This window comes from Echinops telfairi, unplaced genomic scaffold (assembly GCF_000313985.2).
Source record: "Echinops telfairi isolate 266 unplaced genomic scaffold, ASM31398v2 ScPeMD7_32;HRSCAF=126, whole genome shotgun sequence".
Taxonomy (NCBI): domain Eukaryota; kingdom Metazoa; phylum Chordata; class Mammalia; order Afrosoricida; family Tenrecidae; genus Echinops; species Echinops telfairi.
Window position 1 is genome coordinate 2,405,530 of NW_022103929.1, and position 17,501 is coordinate 2,423,030.

The 17,501-nt window shown below is 35.5% G+C and overlaps 1 protein-coding gene and 1 non-coding gene across 5 annotated transcripts in view; one reads left to right on the forward strand and one right to left on the reverse strand.

The window, feature by feature from the left end:
* Positions 1-17,501, reverse strand: part of RABGAP1 (RAB GTPase activating protein 1) — a 188,934-nt gene that overhangs the window by 108,047 nt on the left and 63,386 nt on the right. For all 4 annotated transcript variants that reach the window (XM_004716471.3, XM_045290207.1, XM_045290206.1 and 1 more), the window contains exons 5-10: positions 16,348-16,522; positions 15,467-15,624; positions 10,786-10,896; positions 10,401-10,467; positions 9,612-9,714; positions 8,240-8,409 (exon numbers count right to left, since the gene is read on the reverse strand). In XM_004716471.3, the coding sequence (XP_004716528.1) occupies positions 8,240-8,409; positions 9,612-9,714; positions 10,401-10,467; positions 10,786-10,896; positions 15,467-15,624; positions 16,348-16,522 (784 nt within the window). The remainder of the gene's footprint in view (positions 1-8,239; positions 8,410-9,611; positions 9,715-10,400; positions 10,468-10,785; positions 10,897-15,466; positions 15,625-16,347; positions 16,523-17,501) is intronic.
* LOC115869658 lies at positions 13,270-13,403 on the forward strand. Its single transcript, XR_004046311.1, has one exon. It is a non-coding gene; the product is annotated as a small nucleolar RNA SNORA5 (small nucleolar RNA).

Below are 17,501 nucleotides of genomic sequence, written 5' to 3' on the forward strand. Positions count from 1 at the left end.
GAGGAAATGTTTTGAGAATGATGAGGGCAATGAATGTACAAATGCGCTTTACACAATTGATGCATGTATGGATTGTAATAAGAGTTGTATAAGCCCCTAATAAAACGATTAAAAAAAAAAAGAAAGTAGAAATGTGCTTTACACAATTGATGTATGGATTGTGATGAGTTGTTGAACCCTAATAAAACGATATAAAAAAATATTCACAACAGAGTCTATGTTTAAGCATGTTACTCAACAGAAGACTAAAGTATTTTATGTGGCTATGTTTGAGTTTTGCAAATGTTTTTGGCTAATCTATTTCTTCGAGCAATTTTTAGATCAATTAAAAAATAAACAAAAGGTGTTAGAAAAACACTATTAGAATATTTTTAAATGTACACAATTTCAAAATGAAATTTAAGTCATTTACACACAAAAAAGATACACGATTTGAGGCTCAACAGCCTATTAGTATTCCTTAAACCTATGCAGTGTTTAAATCCAAGTTTGAATAATAACAGATCTCAAGGGAAAAGCAAGAAGGGAGCAGTTATAGATAATTCTTAAGACAGAAGCAAACACTTCATGGGATAGGTTTTGTGGGCTTGAAGGCTTAGGACCATAGTCTCGTAGGACAACTCAGCTGGCATAAATATAGTTCATAAAGTTTATTGCTCTAAATCCTGGTTTTGTGAGTAGTGTCTGTCTATAGTCTTTTAAAGGTTTGCATTATGCCAAAATATAACTAATGGTCTCTTATTGTGAGCCAGACAGAGGGAAGGAAATCAAAGACTCAAAGAAGAAACTAACCAACGGTACTAGGGCTCTACATGAACCACAGCTACATTTACCTTGAGACCAGAAAAACTAGATGGTACATGGCTAACACTACTGACAGTTCTGATCAGGGAGAAAATAGATGGACCCTTATAGTATATAAGCAAATGTAGAACAAAACTCAAATTTCTAAAATAAAATCTAGGCTTGTTGGTTCAGTTGAGACCAGATGAACCCCCAAAGACAACTGTCCAGAGATATCTTTTAAGTTTTGAGTACTGAGCAGAAACTACTCAAAAATAGAAACTACTACTGAAAGACAGAATTTATCTTTCAGGTAAGTAACTCACTGGTTCACAAAATAAACAATAGTACCCATGAAGCATTATGCTCCTTAAACCAAAAATCATCTATATGACATGAAATATTTACTCTGAGGCAGTGAGAAGGGGAGAGAATAGTACACAGAAGCTAGATTTAAAGGAAACAGAACAAGAACGAAATCAATAAAAATGTTCACAATGTAAAATGTAATCAACATCACTGAAAAATATCTGTAGGGATTGTTAAACAGGAAACTAATTTTTCCATAATCTTCCACTGAAAACTGTTACTCAAAAAAAGTAAAGCATGAGGAAATTCTATTTCTGTTCATTAAGAGTAAAAAGAACAAGCTAAATAAGAGTATTTTTTACAGACCAATTCATAGTAAAAAAAGATATTATATACTTTCTAATTATCATATTTTCTCTAGAAACTGAAACTTTTATAGGTCATTCCTTCCTATCTCCTAAATTTTCTAAGGGATGTTTATAAACTTATTTTCTTACTAGTTTACCCTGCGGTTATTCCTTCATCTAAATAATCGGTGCCATTTTGATTTAATAACTTAAAGAGTTATTCATTCACCCGGTGTCTCATTGAGGTTCCAAATTCTTCTAATACCTAAAATATACTGAGAATTTACTATTGTCAGAAACTATGCTAAGCTATGTCATATAGCTTCTCAATTAACTGCCTCAACATTAGGCGGTAGACACCATCTTAAAGCGGAGTAAACTGAGGCTCATGGGAATTTTAGGAACTTGATCAATTATAAAACAAGATCCATGTAATGTGACTCCAAAGTCAACTTCTAGATGATTATCTTATGCGACCCTCTTTTCCTGTCACAATGAAGAACGGAGGAACAGTAAAGGGACCTCGGTTTATACTTTTGTCTCAAGACAAAAATGAACATAAATTTTGGTTTCTGCTTAGCCTGCCCCCTACCTTTTCTAATAATAAACACAAAAAGGTGCTAACAAGGACATACAGGATTAAAAATTGTTGTTACAGTAAAGTATACATAAGTAAACCCATAGACAACACTAGATTTCATACAATACAATTTAAAGTTGCATAAATGATATCAAATCAATAAATATTTATTGGGAACTACTTGCTCTAGATGCTTGGTATAAATCATTGAACAGGCAGGTTGTGAATTCTGCCTCCATTAATATAGAAAACAGGCAAGAAACACTATTAAAATAAATGAATCATGTAGTATATTAGCAAATGAAAGCCATGTAAAGAATATATAATTACGGGGAGGATTCGCACTAGTAAGGGAAGAATAGAAAATGCAGTACTAAACGGGTGGTCACGGCGAGTTGTTAACACATAAATCTGAGCAAGGACTTAAAGGAGGTATTAACAAGTGGGATCTAGGATTACTGAATTCCAGTAAATGGAAAGAGTAGAACTCTAGAAGAAAGTAGTTAGAACAGATGAACGAGCAAGAGGGAAGTATAAAATAGGAGACAAATTCATGATGTAATACGCTTAGATCAGGTAAAGTCTTGTAAGCCATCACTAGGACTCTGGCTTTTATTCAATAAAATATGGGTAGAGTTTTAAATAAAATAAATGATATGATGTAATCTCAGACTATGTTGACAGCAATATGGAGATAATAATTTACGTAAGGTGAAACAAATCTAGTTGGAAATAATTGGTCAGAGTCTGGACATGTTTGGAAAGTAAACATTTCCTGAAAGATTAAATATGGGCTACAAGAAAGAAAAGAACAAAGGCTGTTGGCCTAAGCAACTCTTATAGGAGATGCTACCATGCAATGAGCTAGCAAAAGCAGGTGGTGCTTGCTAGGTACGGTCAAGCCAGTTCTGGTTTCAGTGACCCCATGTACAACAGAAGGAAACATTGCCTGGTCCTGCACCACCCTCACAATTGTTACTTTTGACCCCTTCTTGTCAAGGATTTTCCTTTTTCACTGTCCCTTTACTTTACCAAGCATGCTACCTTTCTCCAGGGATTGGTCTCTCCTGTTAACATGTCCAAGTACGTGAGACCAAGTCTCACCAAACTTGTCTCTAAGGAGCATTCTGGCTGTACTTTTCCAAGACAGATTTGTTTGTTCTTTTGGCAGTTCCTGGCATTTTCAAGAACTCTGGTGGCAAAGCGGTTATGAGTTGGACAGTTCTAAACCACCAGCCACTCCACAGAAGAAAGATGAAGCTTTCTACTCCTATAAAACCATTAAAGTCTTGGAAATCCACAGGGGGGATGATCACCATGAGTTGGCATCAACTGCAGTTGAGCTTGGGCTGTTTTATCTGGTGGAGGGGAGGGGAATTTTCAATGTTCTTCACCAGCACCATAATTCAAACGCATCAATTCTTCTTCAGTCTTTCTTATTCAATGTCCAAATTTTACCTGCCCAGGAGTTGATTGAAAATACCATGGCTTGGGTCAGGCACATCTTAGTCCTAAAAGTAACATTGTTGCTTTCCAACACTCTGAAAAAGGTCTGTGAAGCAGATTTACCCTATGCAATGTATCCTCTGGTCTTTTCGGTGCGGCTTTCATGAGCACAGATTGTGACAAAGGCAGGTTGGTATAGCATTTTATGGTTTGGGGATGAGACAGGAGATTTTCTGGACATGTTAAGTTTAAGATGTGCCATATACTTCCAAATACAGATGATGTGTAGGCAGAAAGATAAAAGAGGCAAGAATATGGGAGAAAGGTGTGAGTGGGAAGTAGAAATTTGTGAGTCATCAGAATATAGATAACTATGTGACTAAAAGTGCTCACAAAGGGTGTTGGTATAGCTGGAGAAGGGGCTCAAGGATAAATCATGAGGCAGCCCAAATAAGCCTAGGAAAAGGAAACAAGGGCAGAAGATTGAGGAGTTGTGAATGGTGAGAAAGGAGAAAAACCAGTAATATATGATCTTGAAAGCTAAGTGAATGAGAGGGATTAAACAATGAGTGATTACCTGAAACAGACACAGGTCAAAAAATAGGTCAAGTAGGTCTCCGATTTATGTATTAGATTTAGTAATGTCAAGGACATTGGTGACTTTGAGGAGGAGTTCTGGTGAGATGAGAAAGAGGCAGCAAATGCTAGACCAGCGGTTCACAACCTGTGGGTCGCGACCCCTTTGGGGGTTGAATGACTCTTTCACAGGAGTTGCCCAATTCATAACAGTAGCAAAATTACAGTTAAGAAGTATATAATATAATATAAATATAAAGAAGTATATAAAAATAATGTTATAGTTGGGGGTGGTCACCACAACATGAGGAACTGTAAAGGGTGGCAGCATTGAGAAGGCTGAGCACCACTCTCTTAGACTGTAGTTGGTTTAAGAGTGAATGAGAAGGTAGGAATTAGAGATAGCAAGTATAAATATTTCAAAAAGAGTTTTGCTAAGATAGAAATGAAAAAAAGGCTGGGGGCAGTAATGGGTGGGCATCGCAGCCAGGAAAAGTTAAAAGAACAAAAGGGAGATTTCATCTGCTGATAATGACAGAAAAGTAAGATTATGAAATTTGAATCAGGCCAAATGAAAGATCAAACACATAAATATTCAATCAATAATTTTCAGACCACAACAGAATTGAACCTCTACAGTATACCATTTAAAATGTGAAAGATATAACTGAAATTTTTAGACAAAAACAAAGGAAAATGCAATTCACTAGATATTAAAATTCACAAAGAACAATTATAGTGTTATAATTATACTCAATGATGTAAAAGAAAATCTATTCAAAATAGTAAAAAGAGGAAACCTGGAAAAAATATAATCAAAAACATAAAACTGTAGTATCTGAAATTTAATAATTCACTAGAAAGACTTAACAGCAATTTGGAGATGACAAAAAAAAGTGAGGGAAGGTGGGGTGGAAAGGGGGAACCAATCACAAGGATCTACATATAATCCCTCCCTGGGGGATGGACAACAGAAAAGTGGGTGAAGGGAGACATCAGACATTGAGAAACATGACAAAATAATAAAAATTTATAAATTATTAAGGTTTAGCGAGAGAGGGGTGCTGGGGAGGGAGGGGAAAAATGAGGAGTTGATACCAAGGGCTCAAGTAGAAAGAACATGTTTTGAGAATTATGATGGCAACATATGTACAAATGTGCTTGACACAATGTATGTATGGATTGTGACAAGAGTTGTATGAGCCCCCAATAAAATGATCTTAAAAAGAAAAGAAAAAAAAAAGTAAGTGAACTTAAAAATAGGTATGGAGAGTATTCAATCTGAAAAATAAAATATAAAAGTGATGGGAAAAAAATAACAGCATCTTAGAGATCTCTGGGACAATACTTAATGGTCTGAAATACATGTAACTGGAATCCCCTAAAGTAAGGAAAGTGGAGCAAAAAAATTTGTGGAAGGAATGACTGGCCCAATTTTCTCCATTTTGGATTTAAAAAACCCACACATTTAACAATTCGCAAGCCCAGCAAATCTCAAGCAGAATAAAGAGAAAGAACAGCATACCTAAATCTAAAATGCATATTGCTAAGGGAAATAGGCTGGTCTGCCTATATAATTTGTTGGAAAGGCAAAACTATAGACTACACCAATGGGGCAAGCTAGAAGCATGAACAGGTGTAGGATAGGAGATTTTTAGGAAAATGAAACTATTTGTAATAATACCGTAATGGTAGAAACATAGAATTTGTGAAAATCCACAAAACTGTACAATATAAGGAGTGCATATTAATGGTTTTTAATTAATAACATATTAATATTGGTTCATCAATTGCAACAAATGTACCATATAATGCAAGGCGTTAATAATGGAAATTATGAAGAGACTGGGTATATAAAAACTACTTTTGGTTTAATTTTCAATAAACCTAAAACTGTTCTAAAAATAAAGTGTCTTTACATGGGAGCAAACTAAGAGGGAAAGCGAGAGAAAGAGAGAGAGAGAACATCATCCTGGCCCACCAAGATATGAGGACAACATTCAATGCCCAGAGAGGGCCGTAGCGTCAGCCTTATCACTGACCCATAGTGCTGCTATGGGGGGCAGCACTGGAGACACAGTGTGGGAATTGTGCCCGCTCTGACCTCTCCACACCAGGATGTAACATGAAGGGAGCACAACAAGCAGCAAAGCAACAAAGTCCCCGAGGAATTCTGAAAATAGACTTCAGACTCGGAGGACAGAACTTGACATTGCATCAGACCTGCATCAGAAAACACTCATAAAGTTCAGCAGACAGACCTGGAGCTATTCATAGACTATTTTTTGTTTTGTTTCTTTTTTTCATGTGTATCTATGTAAGATAAGCAGGATAAACAATCCCATGGAGAAAACAATGGAACCTATGGTTCTGGGAGGCCAAAGGCGAGGAGGAGGGGGGGGGGGGGGGAAGCCAACAAACCCAGGGACAAAGGAACAAGAGATCTAAAATCGATGAGGAGGGCACAGAATGCCTGGTGGGGTTCAATCAAGCACAATGCAGCCAAGAGGATGTACAGAGAGCTGAATGATGGCTGAACATTCGGGGAAGAAAGTAAAAGGAAATAGAGTTAAGAATTAGGAGGCAAAAGACATTTACACAGGTATAAACACAGGCATGTACATATGTATTAATATATAAGGATAGGACTATAGGTCTATGTACACATATTTATAGGGTAAATATTAAGGAAGCAGATGGATATTGGGTCTCTACTTAAGCCCTTCCTCAACACAAGAACATTTTGTTCTAATAACCTGGCATTCTGTGATGCTCACCTTCCTGACAAGATCACTGAAGACAAAATAGGTCCATAGGCTAATGTGATGAAAGCTGATGGTTCCTTGCTATTACAATATATAGCATCTAGGTTCTTAAAGGCTTGAAGTTAAGCAAGCGGCCACCTAGCAGGGAAGCAACAAGGCCCTAATGCAAAGAAAAGCACACCAGCCCGTGTGATCATGAGGTGAGGACAGGATCAGGGATCAGGGATCAGAAGACCCAAAACAATCAATCAATTCAATGCAAACGATGGGGGCCAGAATGGAGACCCAAAGCCCATCTGTAGACAGTAGGCATCCTCTCACAGAAGGGTCACAAGGAAGGGACGAGCAAGCCAGGGTGCAGTATAGCAACAATGGAACAAACAACACTCCTCTGGTTCTTTAATGCTTCTTCCTCCCAACTATCACGTCCCCAGTTCTATCTTACAAATTTGGTTAGTGCAGAGCATGTACACTGGTACAGATAAGTGCGCTAAACACAACGAACTAGGGCTGATAAACCCCTAAGGACCAATAATAAAGAGCAGCAATACCTTGGTAGGGGTGGGGGAGGGGAGGCTTTAAGGGGAGAGGGAGAAAGAGGGGGAATGGATAGCAATGATCAGTGTACAACACTCCACCCCACTGGTGGGGACAAACAACAGAAATGTGGATGAAGGGACACAGTGCATGGTGTAAAATATAAAAATAAAAATAATTTCTAAATTATCAAGGGTTCATGAAGGTAGGGAAGGGTGGGGGGAAAGGAGCTGATGATACCAAGGGCTCAAGTAGAAAAAAAATGTTTTGGAAATGATGATGACAACTAATTTACAAATATGTTTGACACAATTGATGCACAGATTGTATAAGAGCTGCAAGAGCCCCCAATAAAATGAGTATTAAAATGAATATATATAACAAACAAATAAATAAATAAATAAAACTAAAGTGTCTTTATAAAAAAAAGAAAATACACTTTTGGTAAATCATTGCTAAATGACTGTAAACCAAAGAGAAACTGAAAATCTTAAAAACAGCTGAAAAATGCATATAAAAGTACAGCAGTATCATTAATATATTCAAAGTTTTAGAAGGAAAAAACTATCAACCCAGAATCCTATAGGCCAGTTAAGATAATCTACAAAAATAAAAGTGAGAAAGATGTTTTAGATAAAAAAGTTTAACCGTCTAGCTGATAGACATTAAAAGAAATGCTAAAAATACCTTTAAACTGAAGGCAATTGACACCACATAAAAACGTGAATTATCGAGAAGAAATGGAGAGCAACAAAAATGATAAATACATTCCTCTGAATGTATTTAAAATAAGCATGTTATTTAAGGATCTAACTGTAGAATAAATAATAAATCAACCAAGGAGTCTCTCCTTTTTGATTCTTGCCACCCCTCACATTTATAGAAAAATTTAATACCTGTTTTAGTTTCAAAAAGAAATTTTCAGTAGTACTACGTTTGCTGAAGGGCCAGAATAACCTTTCATTGGGTGAGCAAACTCGGACTTTTGTCTCAAGGAGAAATCGAACAGGCTCCTGTACTTCAGTTATTACCAAATCAACAGCTGTGGTCATAAACAGTACTTTATCTACAAAGAGAAAAAAGCAAATTACAAAAATAAAACACTTGTACTCCTGTGTTTAATGTAAAAGTGATTACTTTTATTATAAACGTTAAAGTCACCTTAAGGTATGCCATCAATAAAATATTTTAAATTATCAAATTACTATTTAAGAAAAATAAAAATTCTATATTAGAATTCTATAAGTAAAAAGCATAAATGGCAGTAGAATATATTTTATTTTATTTTTTTAGCATACATTTTAAAGTACACTGTCAGAATGCTTTCTACAAGTGGCAAAGTTTCTTTATGCTATCCTCCAAGACCGGAAATTCTCAACTTTTAAATTCTTGATTAAAAATAGCATCCTATATTTTTTCAAATTTTTGATTGCTATTAAGGATAATTTTTCTTTATATTTATTGCTGAACTACTTTATCCACAGTATTACTAGAGAGGGGGGAAAAAAACCCTAAGGAGGGGGTATAAGTGCTTAGTAACAGGCACTCAACTCACTTGCTGCCACTGAGTCTAGTCTATTTGGATCTGATAAGACAGTGTAGAACTGAACCACTGGGTTTGAGGCTTCTATACAGAATCAGAAAATTCAATTATTTTTCCCATGGAGATGCTAGTGGACTTGAACTGTTGATCTTGTAGGTAAAAGCCCAAGGCCTAGTCCTTCCTATGCCATCAGGGCTGCTTATAATAGGCAAATATATAAACAAATAATGTTATATTTGCAGAATAGAATATTATGGCGTTATTAAATGACATTCAAGAAGATTACAACGTCTCTTGGGGAAAAAGCTTTTTATGCATAAATTATCTCTGAATAGCTATGCAAAAACCAAAAGGAAAAAAATGGTAACAGTGGTTTCTTCTGGGGACTGTGATAAACTTATTTTCTCTATGCTTACTTTTGCAACCTTTGAATTTTAACCATGTGCATATATCACCTCTCGCTATATTTTTAAGTTTATAAATAAACTGAAAGGAAAAAAAGAAGAAGAAAGGGGGAAATGAAGAGAAGGGAGAGAAATAGATTATTTTGTTTATGGATGAAATTTATTAATAACTTCCAATCAATCTATTCAAAACCTTTGATTTCATCAGATTTAAGTACACAAAGGACGTGAGTATTTTCTTGGGGTTAAAAGCTCTATCTATGGTGTCATCAATTTAAATCGTTTTATCGGACTGTGTGCCACATTTGGGTAAGTCAGCACCTTTAGGAGTTTCTTCATTTACAACTTGAAAATGAGGCGATTTTGGATTCCAGCTCCCAGTAATAACATAGGACTTTCCATCTGAACTTTTGCCCATAGATTCCTAAAGAAAAAGAGTAACAAATCTTCAGGCCAAAGTGAGTTAGTACCCAATCCCCATTTTACTGACTTTAAAAACACTATTGTTAGAGTTGCAAAAGTTAAAAATAATATGAAAGATCAGTTTTTTCCAAAAACAAGATTGCACAGAAATGACTCTAGTTTGAATTAAGGATGTGCCAATTCTTTATGCAATTGTCCCTGAAAAATTATAGAGTAAATGAAATCTAATCATAAAAAACATTAAAGAAATTCACAACCTAAATCCTTTGATGAATTTTTTGTCAAGTGAATAATCACCACCCAATTTTTAGTTGTATAAAGATTTTCATATAACAGCAATAATATTAATACCGCCTACCATTTGTAAAGCACATCACAGTTTGCAAAGAATTTTCTCCTTTGATTCTCATTATCAACCCTAAGCAATAAATAAAGAATTTTTACACCACCACTATACATAGTCATGAGACCAATGCTGGATTAAGCAGGTGACTACTCATCCAAGAAGTAACAGAAAAGTAAACAGCAAGTCAGGAATAAGGAAGTTCCCTTATCTTTGTAAATCTGTTTTACAGCTTATAAAGATGCATTAATAAAACATGTCTGAATATTAGATTCAGATGCTATAAAGTGACCTTCACACTGAGGAGATAGTATGTAACTTTCCAGGAAAAAAGCAATTCTTACCAAATCTAACAAGTGCATGTCACTATTCCGTACATCTTTTCCTGGGCTAAGAAGAAGACCAAAACACCTACAAAAATAAAAAATAGTATTAATTTGGAGAAACTATAACATGAAAGAATGTTTAACTTACATTGATGGAAAAACTATCAACAAATTAAGGTTATTTTCCGAAATTATCCTTACTTCTTTATGCTACTTGAGATAACTGTAATACTCCAGCTGAAGATTTATAAAAGCTATTTCCAAGAAATCATGCCCTTATTAACCAAAATAATTCTCTAGTGAACAAAACAATTTGCAAATAAATTTTTGAACATCATGACTGTTCATTAGACTGATAGAAACCAAAATTGATATTTAAGCTGAACTTGCTGAAAATGCTTACCTTTCAATAGCAAGTTCCTTATTAGTTGTCTGTTGCACATAGATGACAATCTTCTTATCAATTCCTTGGCGTAGTTTAAAGCATTGTCTGTCCTTATCTTTGGGAACTGCACTGTTAAACCAACATGTTTTGTTAGTTTTACACAACATTTTCTTGTCATATACACTAGGACAATTTTCTAAAAGAAAGTCTCAAATCTCTGAATCTTTCCTGTACTTAGTTTTCAAATAATATTGCCAAAATAAATAAATCATAAACTGCCTTTAAATGTAAAATTAGTCTACAATTTACCACACAGCAGTTCATCTTGTAAAGTATTTTTAACCCAAAAACCCTCCCAACTTGCCCATGCCTCCTAAGCTATGCCATGTTTTCTGTCTTTTATTGCTGTGAAAATTACTCCGTCTCAGTAAAAAAAAAAAAAATTAAATTACATTTTTTATGAGCATCAAGCATCTTCCATTTACAAATAGGGCCTCATTTGTTTAAGTATATACCGTATATAAACCAAGTTTTACAGCACATTTTTATGCAGTTTTCATGGTAAAATTAGGTGCCTCGGCTGTATTTGGGTGGGCGTAAACTTGAGTATATAGGTAATGAATATGCATTTAATCAGAGATCCAAGATGCCTCTAAAACACAATGGAGATAAGGAAGATATAACCAACATTAATTTACTCCTTAACTATTAGCCTTAAGCACTAATAACTTTGTAATCAATATATAGCTATTAATTAATAAACATTAAACAAAACCTGTCATCGAGTCAATTCTGACTTATAGTAACTCTGAGTTGAACTGCCTCGTTGGGTTTTCAAGGCTGTAAATATTTATAGGAGCAGAAAGCCTCACTTTCTCCTACAAGGTAACTAATGATTTCCAACAGCTGGGTTTGTGGCTAACAGCCCAACTTGTAACCCACTAATGCCATGAGGGATACCTTAGTAAACATTAACACAATACAAGTTGAAAATAGTCTTAAAATGTCAGTTTTCCAGAATAATACCCTACTCTCCCACACACCACTTTCTCTAGCTCCTTTATACTTTAGGGCATACGTCTTTCTATGGCAGCAGCCAACACCAAGCAAATCTAAATTGCTTAGTTTGGTGCAACCTAACCTTAAAATAATGACAACAGAACCATTAGCAGATACTATAAATGACAACATAAAAGCTCTGAATACTTACACAAAAGAAAATTTGGCTCTAAAGAAATACAAGTGATTAGTATGAAGCCCATCAGCACATCATAGTAACTAACTTAAGAATAGTTTACATTTAGATTAAAAAAATCAAATAATAGCAGAGCAGCCTATAGATGACAGTTATAGGAAAACATGCTTATCATATTATTAAATATTTGTTTTTGATAGAATTTCAACTAGGAAGAGAAAGGTGGGTTTCAATTTACAACTTAAACAGACTAGAGCTACAATATTTTCTGTTATGTGGATATGGAAGAATAAATAAATATAAACTCATCTCTTGGTAGTATTTAAAACAATAACCATCATGAATATAAAGTTGTTTCTAATGTCCTGTGTCTGAAGAGCAAGGGAAAGCTGCATTAACAGCCAGGAGAGCAGAGAATGCCCTCAGTGAAGTTAGTTCCAGTGACGGTCAGAAGATCCAAAATACATTTCTCGTCTTCTTATCAGTTTGGTAAAAGCCAAAGAGAGAATTTAATATTTTGTTCCTACTACTTAAAAATTATAATTTAAGCTTTATCTATGATATAAGAACAAATCAGCTACCTAATCTACTTCATAGAGTAGTTTGGGGAATTAAAAAAGCCAAAAAATAAAAGTGAGTCAGATGTTATACAAATGATGAAAACGAATCTTTCTAAAGGCTAAATTGAGAGACCGGTATATACTTATAATAACAAAAATTATACATTTTCAGAAATGACAGAAAAGCATTAATTCATTCCATAATACTTTGTCACTCTATTTTGACTTTTTTTTTGGGGGGGGTCACTCTATTTTGACGTTATGGTAAAACCACATATATAGATATTGTACTGTGATTAACTACATATTTATATATTCTCTTACAAAGGTGGTAAATCACATGGGCATGCCACCATATTTTATCTATTTTGTTCATCAATTAGTTTATTTCCCCTTTGAATATTCCCAAGCTTATTACAGAATTATTTGATAAAAGGAATTATGCTTGACAGAGCGTTCAAATCAGACCCAAAAAGGCATACTTTTTCAATGATTAATGGCAAATTTAGTAAAACCACACAACAAAGAGAGAACAAAGTCCTAATGAAAACCAAATCTAATAATTAATGTATTTTCTGCAACAGCAGTTCCTTGGTAAGGGTAAATGCAACAAAACTAATCATTTGCACTGAAGATGTCTGATCTCAAAAGGCAGAACCCTTTCCTATTCATAATTGGAATTTAAAGAGTAAATTTACATTATCTTCAGTAGAAGGGGGAAAAACAGCTTTAAGAGAACTATATTGCTGCAGCTACGTCAAATTCAGTGCCTGCCTTACCCATGGCAGGCACTGGCCCAAAGGCTGCCACAGAGACACTGTAACTCATGGGCCCTGTTCCTCTCTGCTGTGGCTCAGGGATAAATTTTGTTACAGACATGGGAAAAAAAAGAGAGAGAGAGAACTATATTGTTTCTTATAAAGAAAAATAGTACCACAAATTATAGCTTACATTTAACAGGAAACATTACACAAGGTGTAGGAGTAAAGTAGCTTGCAGTGCTTCTGTGAGAACAGAAACATACCTCATGAGAAAGGATATAGCACAATGCCTCATACTTCATTGCTCAATTCAAATTGGAAGCTGCAGCGCACACTAACTTGGCCACCAGATGGCATGACAATTCCAAAGTCTCTGAAGGGTTATCAAGAGTTACCACTTTTCGTAACAAATTAAATAATTATTTGGCCTATTAATTTAAAAGCAACATGTTAAAAATCATTCCTACCTAATTATAATTACGTTTCACCAATATTAAGAGGTTGTCTTGGAGGAAAGAGATTTCTATCTGCAAATACCAGTTATGATTCCAAGATGCACTCATTTTATGATATGGGCTATGGAAGGAGAAAAATTAGACATCTTACAATAATAAAATTTTAATTTGGAAGGATTTTAAAATTTAGCCATCTAATATAATAAACAAGGATTTACTACCATGAGATAAAGAGATTTGGACAAGGCCACAGATGTGGTGGAGTGTAATTTCTTAATATGGTTCTTCAGAACCAAGTCTTCATAACTCCCACAATTTTGTGAGTATGCGCTCACTAAGAGAGGGGATTGATCAGTTTTCATTACCACTCCCCTAGCTAGAAAGTGGGAATGTGAGCAATCACTGATAAGCCATCTCTGAAGCAGCAATGGAAAAGAGAGAAACCCTGTGGCCCTTGGAAGAGTATGCTCAAGATTTGTCTGAAGTGGTAGAGGCCCCTGAGACCAGATGCATCTGAGACTCAGAGAAGCAGTAGCAAAAGTATGGGATAGCTTCTCCCAGGTGGCCTGAGACTATAGAACTGTGGGACAGAGATTCAGGTGGGCTGCCTCCCAGATCCACAGTAGGGCCAAGGCACCCTCTGACTGAGGAACTGAGGACCAGAGACAGACTCAGCTACAATATGACTGAGGTTGAGAACTAGAGTGACTTGGCTGAGGAAACGAATGGCTGTGTCATTCCTGTTTGCTGATCCTGACGTGCAGTAGTCTATTAACTTCTCTAATAAATCCCCTTAGCCATGAGTGTTGTCTGTGAACACTGAAATGAATTACCAAACCCCTCAAAAACGTGGAGTGGCATGGGAGGAATGGTTGTTATCAGAATAGGTAAAGCAGTATGGAGCATAGAGACATGTCTGACTCCGGTCTCATGGCAATAGAGAAGCCATAAGACGTCAGATACGCCCACCTCAATTGTCATTTATTTCAACTAAACCACTGAAACTGAGTCAATTCCGACTCATAACACTATAGGACAGAGTAGAACTTCCCTTTTGGGTTTCTGAGATTGTAAATCTTTATGTTGAAAGATGAGTAGAAAGCCTCATCTTTCGCCCATGGAGCAGCTGGTAGGCTTGAACTGCTGACTTCTCCTGCTTAGTAGTCCAATGCATATAGTCCACTGTGCCACTAGGGCTCAAGTTAATAGTAGTATTAATTAAACTAAGGTTTTTACTTCATTTATAGAATTCTTTCAATCATTCAAAAAAAATTTTACTTTAAAAAACAAAAACAAAACCAATCATTTCCATCTCTACTGAGATTAGACTTTAAGCATAGACCTCACTACTCCTCTCCAAATGTGTTCTGATAAATTTTAATGGAAAATTTCATTTCAACGGCCTCTAGCTCTTTAGATCATAAAAACAACAAAGTCAATACAGCTATAATAAATACAGTCGACTTAGCTTCTGCCATATAGCTACTCTGAATCTTTATGGCAAGGTAACAAAATTTCCCACATGCAGGAATTTTTTATTGCTTTAAGTTTGCTCAAGCCTTGTCACTGCAAATTTGCCTATTTCTTGTATCATTTGTATTAAAGAATTCAACCTCTAAAGCAATGTAGCATGAAAGTTACATAATCTGACAAAATTTCTCTTGAATTACAAATAGTATATCATGTCAATGGAAAGGCAAGTAAAATGAATAAAATAAGATGTCCTACCTAAAATACCCTTTACCATCATCTTCTTTTATTTCTAAAGACACTGAGAAGGTAAAGATGTCACTGTCAGGAGTCTGGGGTGCAGCTGTGGCTGAAAGTGGGGTCTGCTTGGCAGAACGGCGGAAGGCAGTGGCAAAACTATAAAGTATCCGGCTGACCTAAAGTCACATACAATCAGACATGTTAGGAAACAGGCCACATCAGACAGGAAGGTGACCTCCTTTAGAGAGTTGAAAGGAGGTCCTTAATCTTTGCCTCACTTCTTTCTTTCAGTAGATTATCTAATGCAAATTAGTTAATAGCAATAGGCCTATTGCACAAGCTACACTAAAAATTGTCCAAGGAATTGATTGTGGTAATGATTGCACAATTCTTCTTGATATGACTGAATAATTGAATTGTGCAATATGTGGATTAAGTGCCAAACTGTTTAAAAAAAAGTTTCAAAAAAAAACCTTTTTTAAATGAAAAGTCTCATAAACTAAAAATTAAAAAACTGCCCAAGGAGTTTCAAAAAAGAAAGAAACGTGTACACTTGTTGGCAGGAGGTGTTCCTTACTTATAACACACTATTTGAACATACTTGGAACATATAAATAACCCTAACATAGCTAGCTTGAAAAGAATGGTCTGCAAAGGTGCTATTTTTAGGACCAGGGGGCCTATCTCATCGTATTAAGAAGCAGCCAATTGGTTGCCAACATTCTGCTGAACCAGATTTTTACTTTATTCATGCTAAGGTCCACCAGGCTAGAATAATTAAAAATCTAGCACAGAATTTCTTCAGGCTAATGAGTGGCCATGATAATACTGTCATCACATCAACCTAATGAGAGCACTGACAAGTTTCACCAGCAAGCAGTTTTCTCTCAAGGACTTACAGCTTCTTGTATTTCGCACCGGAAGACGTGAATTCTGAAAAGCTCTGCATTGTAATGACTCTCAGTGAAAGCAAAACAGTCACTCTCAGGAGTTCCATCGTGTCCTCTGACACAAAAGAGAATTTTGTAGATAGGATAGTTTGCAATTTCAGTGTTTGTCTGAGGGTCCAAGAGTCTGTTTAAAAAAGAAGATAAAAGAGAGAAATTATAGAAAATATGCACCACAGCCATAATTCCTACTCAAAACAAATTTTCTAGCAAGAAAATCCTATTTGCCATTTTGGTATGATAATCATATTAAGTCTACATCTTGCTAACTAAGTTATATGTGAAATTTTGAAGTTACTGATTATGTAATTCCAAGGTACTAAAAGTTACACACTCCCATGTTTGGGGGAAGCAAGCAGAAAGGTAGAACAAACAAAAGCAAGTGCAAATAATTCGTAAATAACCTGTAACCAAATAAAGAATAGACCAAAGGGTAGACGACTGGAACTGATAACTAAAACTGTGCTGCTCATTTTCTTTAAAAATAATGGCCTAATAAGCTTTATTATTTAAAAAGGCAAAAACTATCAAACACAAAATTTGATGCTCTTCCTCAGGGTGAAATCATGGTTTTTAGATTCCAGGCAAATAAATCATGTTTTTGATTATCAAATATTACACCTCCTAATAAAAATACAAATGAATGAATGAATAAAAATTCATACAGTACACCCTGTACTCAAAATCAAGAGAATGTTATCCATCCAAAATATCATCACTCAACAAATATTTATATATCTCCAACTAACATCTACAATATGCTTGGTCTCTCTTCTGAGCACTGAGGACAAAATTATAAAAGGCTTGAAAGGAAATTTTAATTTTGATACTACAAGGGCACAGTCATGAATGGAGAAGGGACAGGGGACCCTGAACATAATGGAAGCACCTAGGAAGGGCACCTAGCCCAAGCTTGAAGGCATGTGGATGAAAAACTCTGGAAACCTAGGGCAAGACAGGCAAACTTTCTTACTGCTCTTGTTATTACGTGCTGCACCATTAGGTAACCCTGTGTGTTATATAGCAGAATTTCTCTGTAAGGGTTTATGGTTTTAATCTTAACAAAAAGAGATGATGAGACCTATTTTTTCATGGTCCTTCAGGGT